The 11,573-nt window shown below is 45.7% G+C and overlaps 3 protein-coding genes across 5 annotated transcripts; all 3 read right to left on the reverse strand.

Moving 5' to 3' along the window:
• Positions 1–27: 27 nt before the first annotated feature.
• On the reverse strand, positions 28–5,260 carry LOC143211589 (uncharacterized). Of its 2 annotated transcripts, XM_076429413.1 has the most exons (3): positions 4,864–5,023; positions 1,874–2,018; positions 28–1,345 (listed from the first exon to the last, which is right to left on the reverse strand). In XM_076429413.1, exons 1-3 carry the CDS (start codon positions 4,925–4,927, stop codon positions 1,186–1,188), a joined length of 369 nt encoding a protein of 122 aa, XP_076285528.1. In that variant the 5' UTR covers positions 4,928–5,023; the 3' UTR covers positions 28–1,185. The 2 variants fall into 2 exon arrangements, with proteins under 2 accessions (XP_076285528.1, XP_076285529.1); XM_076429414.1 differs by lacking the exon at positions 1,874–2,018 and having other exon boundaries at positions 4,864–5,260.
• A 563-nt stretch (positions 5,261–5,823) lies between these two features.
• On the reverse strand, positions 5,824–7,294 carry Sing (MARVEL domain-containing protein sing). The gene is made up of 4 exons (XM_076429408.1): positions 7,129–7,294; positions 6,847–7,029; positions 6,223–6,363; positions 5,824–6,150 (listed from the first exon to the last, which is right to left on the reverse strand). Exons 1-4 carry the CDS (start codon positions 7,279–7,281, stop codon positions 6,073–6,075), a joined length of 555 nt encoding a protein of 184 aa, XP_076285523.1. The 5' UTR covers positions 7,282–7,294; the 3' UTR covers positions 5,824–6,072.
• Positions 7,295–9,274: 1,980 nt separating this feature from the next.
• Positions 9,275–11,521, reverse strand: LOC143211587 (uncharacterized). Of its 2 annotated transcripts, none has more exons than XM_076429410.1 (5): positions 11,366–11,521; positions 10,315–10,451; positions 9,686–9,865; positions 9,493–9,603; positions 9,275–9,416 (listed from the first exon to the last, which is right to left on the reverse strand). In XM_076429410.1, exons 2-5 carry the CDS (start codon positions 10,426–10,428, stop codon positions 9,342–9,344), a joined length of 480 nt encoding a protein of 159 aa, XP_076285525.1. In that variant the 5' UTR covers positions 10,429–10,451; positions 11,366–11,521; the 3' UTR covers positions 9,275–9,341. The 2 variants fall into 2 exon arrangements, with proteins under 2 accessions (XP_076285525.1, XP_076285526.1); XM_076429411.1 differs by lacking the exon at positions 11,366–11,521 and adding an exon at positions 10,921–10,944.
• Positions 11,522–11,573: the final 52 nt, after the last annotated feature.

An 11,573-nucleotide genomic window follows, 5' to 3' on the forward strand; every position in this document is an offset into this window, starting at 1 on the left:
CGATGTTGGACGAGAACGTATTCCAAATTAGTCTGTGATTCGTGTACAATATATTTTATACTCGACCAAAGGAAACAACAACGCGAAAATCGACGATTCGTCGGATGTTATGAAGCCGATTCTTGCAAGCGGCATCTTTGTACAATTTACAGCGCGTCTTGCAAGAGGAGAATATTTTTATCGAACATTCCACGCGCGACAATACATATATTATACTTTGATAACCCTCTGTACCCGCGAAACACATGTATATTTACCAAGAGACGTCGACGGTTTACGACGCGAGCGATAAAGTAGCATTTCGGCCGCTTTATTCCTGCGGCTGCGAACGCAAATAAAGAAACGATCATGTGCCTGTGCCAGGTAATCAAATTGTTTTCTTTCAGGCGAAACGTCGCGTATATACGTCATTGTCTTCGCGTATTCTTATACAGAGGTCTTTCCAGGTAGAATTATTTGGGAGATCGCGCAGAGGAAAACATCGGTGTCGAAGCCATCGCGGTGTGTATGCCGGCATGTTTTTCCACCGCTGTAATCTGCGTGGATGCGCGCGACCAGTCCACGTTGGCCACGATTTATTGAATGATCCGTGATAAAATCGTTGCACGGGTAGAATGACACTCCAACAGCTAATCAGCTACAAGGCCGAAGGAATGACTAGACATTGACATCTCGGCGCTGTCGCAATTGGAATCGCGACGAAACGCAATTATATGAAACTGCTCGATATCGTAAAGAGTAAAAGAGCTTGCTCTCGCGCGGCGATGCGCACACAGTCTGTATTCGCGAGCGTACAACGCGTACAATGTTCGTCGAGTAGAGCAAACGTTGAGATTCGAACCGAGAGGAGGAGGAGCGACAGAGGAAGACGGAGAGCTGAAGAATTCTATTTGCGTGTGCGTGTGCCACGATATCCGATTGATACGATCGACAAGTTCTAATTTACGCACGAGATAAATAAAGATATAAATCACAGTCGAGGGAATATGTAACTATAATCTCTGGCCGGAGAACTTGTTCGCGATGCTCGCGCGGGTCATTCGCCGCATCCCGTTACCGGTTGTCCGAAGATCGAACCGAATTCGGTAGAATCGCTTGGACAATTTTGTTTTTAGCTTTGATCGAACACCACTATTTTTTCCATCTCGACAAAGTTCGATGAGAATCAGGCTGGCCGTGGAACCGTCAAACTATGGCGTCCCTCGTTCGATATCCAGCGTCGCTGGCCCCGTTCGGACACATATCCGACGCCAGTGATTTCGCGTCGTCCTTCTCGCCCTTCCTCGATCGAGATATCGGCGGCATTCTCAACTTTAGCTTCCTCTTCTTCAGGGCATCCTGTTTCCTGGAAGAAGCAACCGGTCAGTCTCTTTGCTCTAGACTTCTCGCGGCAGGAGCGTCTATTAGGTTGAACGGACAGTTCTGATAGATGGTAACAAGTTGTTACAGAGAATGGAAATTATATCATTGAATAATATATTAACCCTTTGCACTCTCGGAGCTGTTTTATTTCGAAAATTCACTGAAATAATTCCATTCTATATGATTTTTTTCATTTCAGTAATTGATTAGTAGACCGCGGATCTTTATGCAAAATAAAATGTTTGTACACCAACTGCAATCTACAGGAGCCAAGTAAAAATTTCTTTGTTCATTAATAATTTTGATATGGTCAAAATAGTATTTCGACACTGTCTCAACTACATCATCTAGACCTACTCATTTTTGTCAAAAATGCATAATATCCGCAGTCTATTGATTACGTTCAATATTGGGAATGATGATACAGTAATTAGCGGGGACTCCGAGCCACCACTCGACTGCAAAGGGTTAAACATGTATTCTTATAAATTCATTCAAAAGTTTTCCGTACTGGTGTTTGCAATCGATGAATATCCCCATCGAGAAGAGTATAATTATGGCTACGATGATACCGATCACGACTACCACCAGAGTCACTATCGCGTCCTCTTCTTCGGGAGTGAACGGCGTTTCCGTTGTCGACCACAACAATTCTCCTGAAACAGTGGTCTCTTTATATCGTCGCGCAATCGTGCGGAATACAATAGGGGTGAATCCTGTCGCGCATTATTTGCGGTCAACGATCGAACGCGAACGGTGTCGCGGAACTATACGTGTGTACACTTCCGCAGAGGTAAGCAATTACATACGCTGACGCGCGTCGATCGTGCTTAAAGGATGTGTCACCGTTGTCGGGTTTTAAGGAATGAGCACGAAATGTTTGGTCACCGGATTGACGTCAGAGCGTGCGCTTCTTCTTCTGATTCTTCACGTGACGTTCTTCGGGGCACGTACGCCACCTTGATCGATCGGGGACAGAAACAGGCGGGCGGAAGAAGGGCTGTTACTTTCCTTCGAAGGTCGAAGATTTTGAAGCTTCAGAATCTTTGATAGTGATGTGTGGACTGTTGATCTTTATGCAAAATAGAAATGTTTCCATTCATTGTGGGAAGCAGGAATGACATAAAAATTGATTTCATCCCTTAACATCCTTGTTGCGTTAAAAGCATCATTACGACAAACGTTTTCCATCTCCAGAGGTTGCCCTAAAACGCGTATTTAGCCGAAACAAAGAACACGTATTTAATATTTTTCGGTGTTTAATAAGTACGTTAAATTTCATTCGAATCAGTAAGTATCAGTTGGGTAGTGTTACTTGTAAGTTACGACTTCATACGATTCGAAGACTTCGAAACTTCGCGTGCACTTGGAAGGCTTGAAAACTTCGTACATATCGAAGCTCCCGTCGTTAACTCGAATCTTGAAAGAGTCAAAGCTTGGGAAAAGTAACAGCCCTAGAAAGAACGCGAGGGCGTTGGCAAAAGAGCCTGTCTGCGATTCGTTGGAATCGTAGGAAAGGGTTCCGAGAGTTTGAGGATCAAAGCCGAGAAACTGGTTCATCTGTCGCAATTGTGAGCCGTCGGAGCTACCAAGAAGACGATAAGAACATAGACCGGTCTCTGTGTTTCTCATAGTAGCCGTGCACGTTCGAATTACACCCGATATCCCTTCGATCGATCGGAGATCCGAGCATCGCGCTATGGCAATCGTACCGATCAGGAATGCGTGGTTGACGTAACACCAAGGACTCGTTGCGTGCCGGCGACTACAGTACCTTCTCTCGAGAAATTATCTAGGAAATTGCTGGAGACGCCGACCCGCGATCCTGGTTGCTTCGATTTCTATTTTTACATAGAAGGAACCAGTTCGCATCCTTCCAACAACAATATCACAAGTGTGTACAGGTTTTGCATGTCAAACACACCCTTTCGCAAATAAAGTATTTTTTAAAAGAAATTCGTAAAGATGTAAATCAAATACTTACCATATTTAAAAGTAAGAACAGAAACCTGCGTGTAGATGTGTATATTCGTCGTAGCCGTTTTCTGATTGATCAATTTTAAAAATGACAGTACATATATTTATTGAAGCGTGTTGAGCATTGAGTGTTATGTTTACCTCGCAGTAATGACATCGTTCACGTATGTCACTTCGCCATTCACTACTGTCCACAGTGACTTCTTCTGAGCTCAAGGGAGATGCTTTCAAGTGTAATTAATTTTCAATGTTCTTAAGGGGGTGTTCTCCTTCCCAGGATCGCAAGAGTGCGGAATGCACCTTCTCATTTCTCGATAATGCGGAGATGGATGCGAATAATGCAAATTACGCCCCGTAAACGTAAAAGTAGAACTTCCAAGGAGACGACGGTCTAGATTGATCTTTTATCTAGCGCTTTTGACTAGTGAAAACCCCCATCTTTGCATTATCGAGAAATGAGAAGGCGCATCTCGCACCCTTGCAATCATGGCGGGTGAAATTGATTTGCGAAAGGTTGAATTTGATTTGCGAGAGGTTGAACTTGACTTGCAAATGAACCTATAGAACGGAAGCATCCAATTCCCAAAGATCGAGAGAGGCGTACACCGATCCGATTTCGCAGCTACCGATAATGCTGTTCCGACAACTTCCTACTTCCTACGCGATTCGCTGTAACTGCAATTTCTCGAAAAGCGAACGTTGAGCTTTGATCGATTGACTTGATTTTTTACCACATAAAGTGTTTCGGTTGATACCTGCGTACGTCATTAGACTTATATGTATGTAGAAACGATCGCGAGGCGCTGATTCGCAGATAGGAGATCGACTTTTCGCGTGTTACCATCGACGCGGCAGTGTTCCCTTTTAGCTCCTGTTTGTTTCAAACAAATATTTGCGACGCTCCCGTTCGGAATTTAATTACCTCGCAGCAATCGTCCCGTTAGACGACCGCGAATGTACAGATACATACGTACGAGTACATGCGCGGTTCTCGCGTTCGCGAATTTCACGAGGATCTTATCCGTGACGGGTTCGACTATTCGCGGAAATACAGGTTCACCTGATTTCTATGCGCGTGGGTACTGGTTCGTTGGTAACCGGGGAAAGTATCGGTATCATTTTTTGTGTGGCGGTTGCGCAGCGATAATGCGGCGAATCGTTCGAAACTTTCCAGTTCCGAGACGACGCGACGCGACGCGACGGGAAAAAAGTCGACAAAAGAACGGATAATGGTAGCCTTGTAACTAGCAATTCCTCGGGACGTCGCGTGGTGCGAGGATGCAGGTACACGTTGGTAAATCCGAGTAAACGCAGGTACATATACGCTGCGCTACAAGGGAAGAGGTGGTCGACAGATTCGACACCTGTTGAGTTTCGCTCGAGACTGACGAATTAGGAGACGCGCGAGGACACCGCTCGCGAATAACATTGACTAGGAATCTGTGCAAGGAAAGTTCTCCTTGTCACAGATCCGGGCGAACCGGCGGAATCAAATCGAAAAATAAAAAAAAAATTTAGAAATACCTCCGCTCGACGAAGACGAGTCTAGTCCGTGAGTGTTGTTGACGATCTTTTCGCGCAGTCTCATATTTGTGCGATCGAGTTCCGTGGCCTTTTGCGCGCGCTCGAAATCGTCCGCGAATCGACCGGTTCGGGATCCCGAAGTAAACTGTCGGCCACATGCCTCATGCCTCGCGAGTCATGCGATATGCTCGGTGAGGCCTCTACGAGAGCAACGGAACCGAACGCTCCGAGCCGAAAGTGGAAGAAAGAGAGGCCAGCTACGCTTCACGGATCGCGGGAAGAGGCGAGGGGGTGGGGAACAGAGGAAAGAGAGGAAAGAGAAACCTCACGGTCTCCATCGAGGAGAGTCCATGAGGACCGACGTGTAACTTCCATTCACTGTCCCGGGAACCACGTATAACTTGGTACGCATTGGAACGACTTGCACGCTTTTCGTACAGTCTCCCTCAAAATTCTATTATGTACCGGCGCGGCGTCGCGCTTTGCGTCCTGTCACCTTCCTCCGAACCTTAGGTGTACACTTGTCGATCCGGCTTCGGAGAACATGCCTTGTTCCAAGATTACCTCATCTACCAGATAACGGATGTGGGCAAAGTGTTGTAGCCTGTTGAGAAGTCACAGTCTCATGCGCTGTATAAATGTTTATGGAAACTGTCACTGTAATATTATATATTTTATTTTATAACTCGTTCATTTTCACGAACCGCGCCCCTGCCAGATTCGAGCCGCGCGTACGCGACTCGCGTATATTTCTAGGTAAACTTGTCGAAACGTCACTTCACGCGTTTCAATTACCTGCTTGATATTACCTTCCTTGCTGAAGTGATTAATACAAGAAACTTTCAACCCTTAGCAGTGGGGGGGGGGGGTGACTCAGAGTCGTCGCTAAAATTGCGGTACCATCCACATTATTTAATATGTCGATACCTAATCGGCATTTGAATATATTGTACGAGGAGGTATTTCTAAGTTCCTTTAATCGATTACATATTTATACAAATTCGAGAAAGATTGGAAACATGAAAATAGAGGCGTCGCGTCGCTTCGAAATGTCCCCCCTCAAGGTCCAGCCAATCGGGTGGGTCCTCGCTGTTTCTCGGACGTAAGCAGAGACCGGTATCGGGTCCCGAAGTACTCGACCCATTTGACTGATTATCGGATCCGATTATCGATCGTCGTTTGACGCATTTCGGACGAACAACACCTGATTCAATGTCCGCTCTTGTAGTGCACGTACGAGAAATAAGCGTCCGCTCCGTGCAATACCCCGACGAAGCCGCTCATCATCTGTGGAAACACGCGAAACGTACAGGAGAACGGTCGGACGGGAAAGGACATTAAGATATTTAAGATACGCACGTAAGCAGCCGTCATCGCAGGATAAACGTCGAATCCTGGTCTTATGTAATATTCCGGCAGAAGGAATAGCTTCGTCGAGAACGCCAAATAAGAGGCCGAGCTTACATACAAGAACGACGATAGAGCGTTGAACATCATCTCCTGAAATGATTTTGAAGAACGGTTAATCGAGATCGAGGGCGCTCAGTCGAATGATACAACCTGATAGTGATAAAAAATCTGTAACTTTGCTGATGCTTTATACATATACTGCAGTGGAAAATGAATATCTGATAATAAGATGAATATCCCGATCCTCAGTCCATGAATACCACTTTTAGCAGAACATAAAGCCTCTAATGTAACGATTAGACAGAGCGGATCTTTATGCAAAATAAAAATTTTCTATCTGAATTGCAACAAACTCGAGTGGAATATATTTTCTTTCTTAATATATTTAATGATTTGAGAATAATATAACAGTACTATTTAATTGTTCTAATATTTTTCCTGTTTTAAATCACACCTACTCATTTTTGTCATAAATGCATAAAATCCGTTGTCTACGAAGTGACAGATTTTTGATCGCCGTCAGGTCGTTTCGTCCCGCAGCGGGGCGATAGCGAATCCGATGGCAGTGCGTACGAAAAGGGAGGATCGGATCAGTCTGTAGGATTTTTCGGACACGACGTAGCAGGCCAGCAACACCGCCGATGTCAAAAAGCAAGCGGACGACGTGGTCAAAGACCCTTCGAAAGCGGAGCCAATGGTCGTGCTGTACCTCAACCCGTAGTTAATCAACAGGCTCTGTATCAGACCGCTGATTATCTGCAACCACAGTACATATGGCAGATGATCGTCGCCGTTATTATCGCGGTACGTTATTTGGTGAAACAGTTGGCGGAGGAGGAAGAATACCGGACGTACCGTTTCGCAGAGCTTGATAATTCCCGGCATGGTCTTGAGGAATTCCACGTGTATGCACGTGCAACATCTGCAGCAGCAACACCCGACACCTCCAGCGGCATGAGTGCCGCTGGACGACATCCTGATTATCGGGCCTGCTCCGTTTCGGACCATCGTGCCGCTCTTCGATCTATCGCTCCTCGACGCGATCAGATCGTTAACGATTATCGCGAAAGTATTCGTTGCCCGTCGTCGGAACCTTGGGGGTCGGTGCACAATTGACAAGTTCGTTGAACCTCTCGTCTCTCGTCTACGCCCGGATCATTGATTCGGCGGCCCTAATTGGTTAAACGCCGATTAATTCGTATGGTTGCGATGCATCGACCCGGTGATTTTTAACACGCTCGAGCCGCGGATCGACCGGTAATCTTTCGATTAACGGGGATTAACGGCGGTGATGAGATCCGAGGTTCCGTTCGTTGTAGAGCTTTCCGACAAACTGAGGGTAACTTACCAGTTCATTCCGAAGTTGAAACGTCGCGACAGCACCCCCCGCGTAGGATTCCTCGCGAGAGGATACGGACGTCTATTTCTGGCACGTGCCGCGCCGGAACATATGCGCCGGCATGTACGTTGAACCGACCAGACTGTTGCATCGCTGCGCCGACACAGGAAACACGAACAAAAAGAGATCTCCGACAGCTGGGACCCTTGGATCCTCGCGATCTCGATCAATCCCGCGGTTCGATTCGCTCGTCGGGGAAAATTGTCCGTTTCCGACGCGCCGGTACCGTCCACGGGCTCGTACACATCATTTAATTGCTCGTGTTGCGCGTCGCATCGACGCGACGCGACGCAGGAAACGCGAACAAAAAGAGATCTCCGACAGCTAGGCCCTTGAATCCTCGCGATCTCGATCAATCCTGCGGTTCGATTCGCTCGTTGGAAAAAGTCGTTCGTTTCCGACGCGTTCGTACACGTCATTTAATAAATTGAATTGCTCGCCTTGCGCGCCGACGCAGGAAACGCGAACACAAACGGAGATCTCCGACAGCTGGGCCTTTGGATTTTCGGAATTCCGATCAATATCGCGGTTCGATTCGCTCGTCGGGGAAATTTGTTCGTTCCGACGCGCCCGTACCGTCCGCGCGCTCGTACACATCATTTAATTGCTCGCGTTGCGCGCCGACCGCAGTATCCTGTTCTCTCTCTTTCTCTTCGCGCGTAACTTTATTGAAACTCGTCCCGCATACGCGGTTACGTGCAAGTCCGCGTCCTGTCGATGGCCGGTGCGGAAGAAAGCCGCGAAATTTTCTGACTCCCGATCGTACGGTTCCGCCGTCGTTGTTCTGGATCGTGCGAGATTAGACAGCCTTCTCGTTGCGAGATCTTTTACAAACTTTATTTATCAGTAAATCGTCAGTCGGAAAAGCTGCGCTGAATGCGCGTGTCATAAATATACTCTTTGTACAAATATAGTTAAAAAATAGCTCGTACAGAAGTATCAAATGCCCGTAGGTACAACCGTTTGTGCGCCAGACGCGAGTAACGCGTTGAAAAGTCTATTAAACACATATATTATGTGCCCATAATTATAAAAATGGTGTAGATCACTATTCTCTCGTCACCGCTTCGTTATAGGTTAACAGTCGCATTTAATTATTACATTGGTTTGACTTTGCCGCGATCTTCATGGAAAATTTCAAATTTTCCTTTTCCTTTTCCTTTAACACTAAACCTACCATTGCCGGTCTTACATTTTTAATTTCGTAATTATTGAAATTATTACTTGCATAGAAATTGATTCGATACATTTCTTTATCCGAGCACACATTGCGATAAAAACTGCACGAAGTCTAACTAAATAGAGCCTTTGTCAGAAAAACATTCTAATCGCTTTCCGTGCTCGGTAGTTTTAGTGTTACATATCTTGAAACAAGAAACACACACACACACACACACGACTGAGACCAGTTTCATAATTAATGGACACACATGTAGGTAAGCGATGCTTTCGTTCGCGCGTCCAGTTACGATTTCTTGTTTCGCGCGCTTCCGCGTACATAACAAATATCCTGTACTCGTCGACGTAACATAGATTTCAAAAGTTCGGAGACTCGCCCGCGATTAGAATCTTAGACATATACAATAGTATGCTCGTATAAAACGCATCGAATGCTTGATTCGTAAAGCGAGAGACAGAAGATTGCTGGACAAAGGCGGTGATTGCCCCTTCAGAGTCCTCTGTAAGTGCGAATGGCGATGATCGTACTGAGAAGGTACAGCCCCGCGTTCACCAATCCGCAGATCTGAAAATCGAACGATTTATTATTTCATCGGGAACAAACTTTGCCTGTTCGAAAAAAGGAAAACGATTCGCGTTACCGCTCCAGCCATTAGCGAGTCGTTTCCCCTGCCTCTGTTGGATACGTTCACCAGAAACGTTAACGACGCAGCCAGATACAGACCGAACGCTATAGCGTGATACATAAGTTCCTGTGAAACAGACGGAGATCGTGAATGCTCGATAGATCGCAACGCGCGCGTTCAGCCCTCAACGGATCTACTGGTCACGTACATAAATGGTTTTCGAGATGATGGCGGGCGTGGAATGGGAAGACAGGTAACTGATTATCAGGATGGCGGTGCCGATCAGAAACGTCGTCGTCATCAGGAGGAAAAATAGCTCGGCCGCAAACAAATAATTGTACGAGGTGAAGTGATGCCCAATGATCGTCACGCAAACGATGCCCAAAGCCTGAATGCAAACCAACATCGAATCAGACGATTTCTTTGAACATTTAGGGTAACTGACGTATAACTGTACCGATCACTGCGGTATCATGCTTCGATCGTATTTTATTTTGATATTATAATGTATCATGAAATACAGTAAGGAGCATAACTGATTCAACACACTTCAAATCAGAATAACTTTTTTATCAATGGACCAAACGACTTCAATTTCTCTGTAAGGCTAGAAAAATTAGTTTAGTAAATGACGTATAAAAATATTTTGAAAAAATGCATTTGGTCGGAATTGCGAAAGAAAATAGTAAAAGTTGATTTTTCCTACTTTTTTAGCTGGGCTAATAACGAAAATTTAAAAGATGTGTTTGGTCAACTCCTCCTACTTCTTCTATATTTGGATAAAACATTTCTGGCAACTCTATGTGTTTGTCTCCCGATGATCCAGGGAGTACTTACCAGCTGCAGCAGTTTGATCGCGCCGCCCCATGTTTTCAAGTAGCCGCTGTTGATAACGATTGCCGTGGAGTTACTCGTCACGGTTTGCGTTCTGATAGTTACCGTGTGCGCCATTGTGGATCTCTTCGTTGCCGATTCTGAAATGTCAGAGAAGAGCGGGTTACACGATTCAAAGACCTCGACTCCAGCGCGTTCGCTTGAAGATTTTTTGGTCAGGAAGAGGGCCAAGGCCGAGATTTCGAGGCGCGGCCTACATTTCGCCTCGACCCTCCTTTTCCTCCTCTTCTTCTTTTCTTCCCTTTCTCGATGCCCAAGAATATCGCGCCGTTCTCATGTTTCGTTCGAAAGAGAAACGCTACGCTTGCAAACTTTTCCTTTTCCCCTTGAAATCACGCGAAAACGTTAACTGGCAGATGTACTATGTCCGTAGGAAGAACACCGACGCTTTCCCTTTCGTTTCATTGATCGCGACACACCCTCGGAGCTTCCAGCCGATCGATATTAACGCGTGAATGACTTTACGAGACTGCTTTCCCTTTCTTCCCGGCACGGAAACTATGCACGAGGAGAAATATATACATAGTTCCGAAACAATTAGAAACTTACAGCAACATGTGTATCGGAAGTGTACGCTTGAACAGTCTTTCTTTTAATCGCGTATCGCAAACATATCCTAAATTAGCGCGACGCAGTCATCGGTTATTTTTGTATGAGGATACACCTACGTGTTCACGGTTCGGAGAAGAAATTTCTGATAAAATAATCAGTTTCAGTAGAAACGTGTAACTTTAACTGACATATCTATCGACGCCAATGTTTCCTCTTATCTTTGCTATTTGCACTATTATTCGCGATAATTGCAACACGGCCAGATAGCGAAGAAACATTGCTCTTCGTCAGGTGCGATCGCGAAATTCGATCGAAACGAAAATCTTGATAAAAGACGAAACGATCGCTCCGATGGAAAAACTGTTCATTCGACCAGTGACACCCGGTGAACGATCACACGAAACCGAGAAACGTAGACGACGTACACAATACTTAAACTGACCTTAATGAGGTAGATGGTTGCGCGGCGAGCGTCTGCGATTGACTGAAGTCCACGCTCGCGTTACCAACGCGGTACCACTGATGACGTCATTGGTGATATCATAAGCGAACAGTTCAAAGAAGGATCGTCGACACGGATAGGATAATCGAAGATAACAAGACTATTTTTATTGTAATGGAAAATTGCAGACGAATGCGTTGCTTGGATA

The sequence above is a fragment of the Lasioglossum baleicum genome, chromosome 8 (genome assembly GCF_051020765.1).
Source record: "Lasioglossum baleicum chromosome 8, iyLasBale1, whole genome shotgun sequence".
NCBI lineage: Eukaryota > Metazoa > Arthropoda > Insecta > Hymenoptera > Halictidae > Lasioglossum > Lasioglossum baleicum.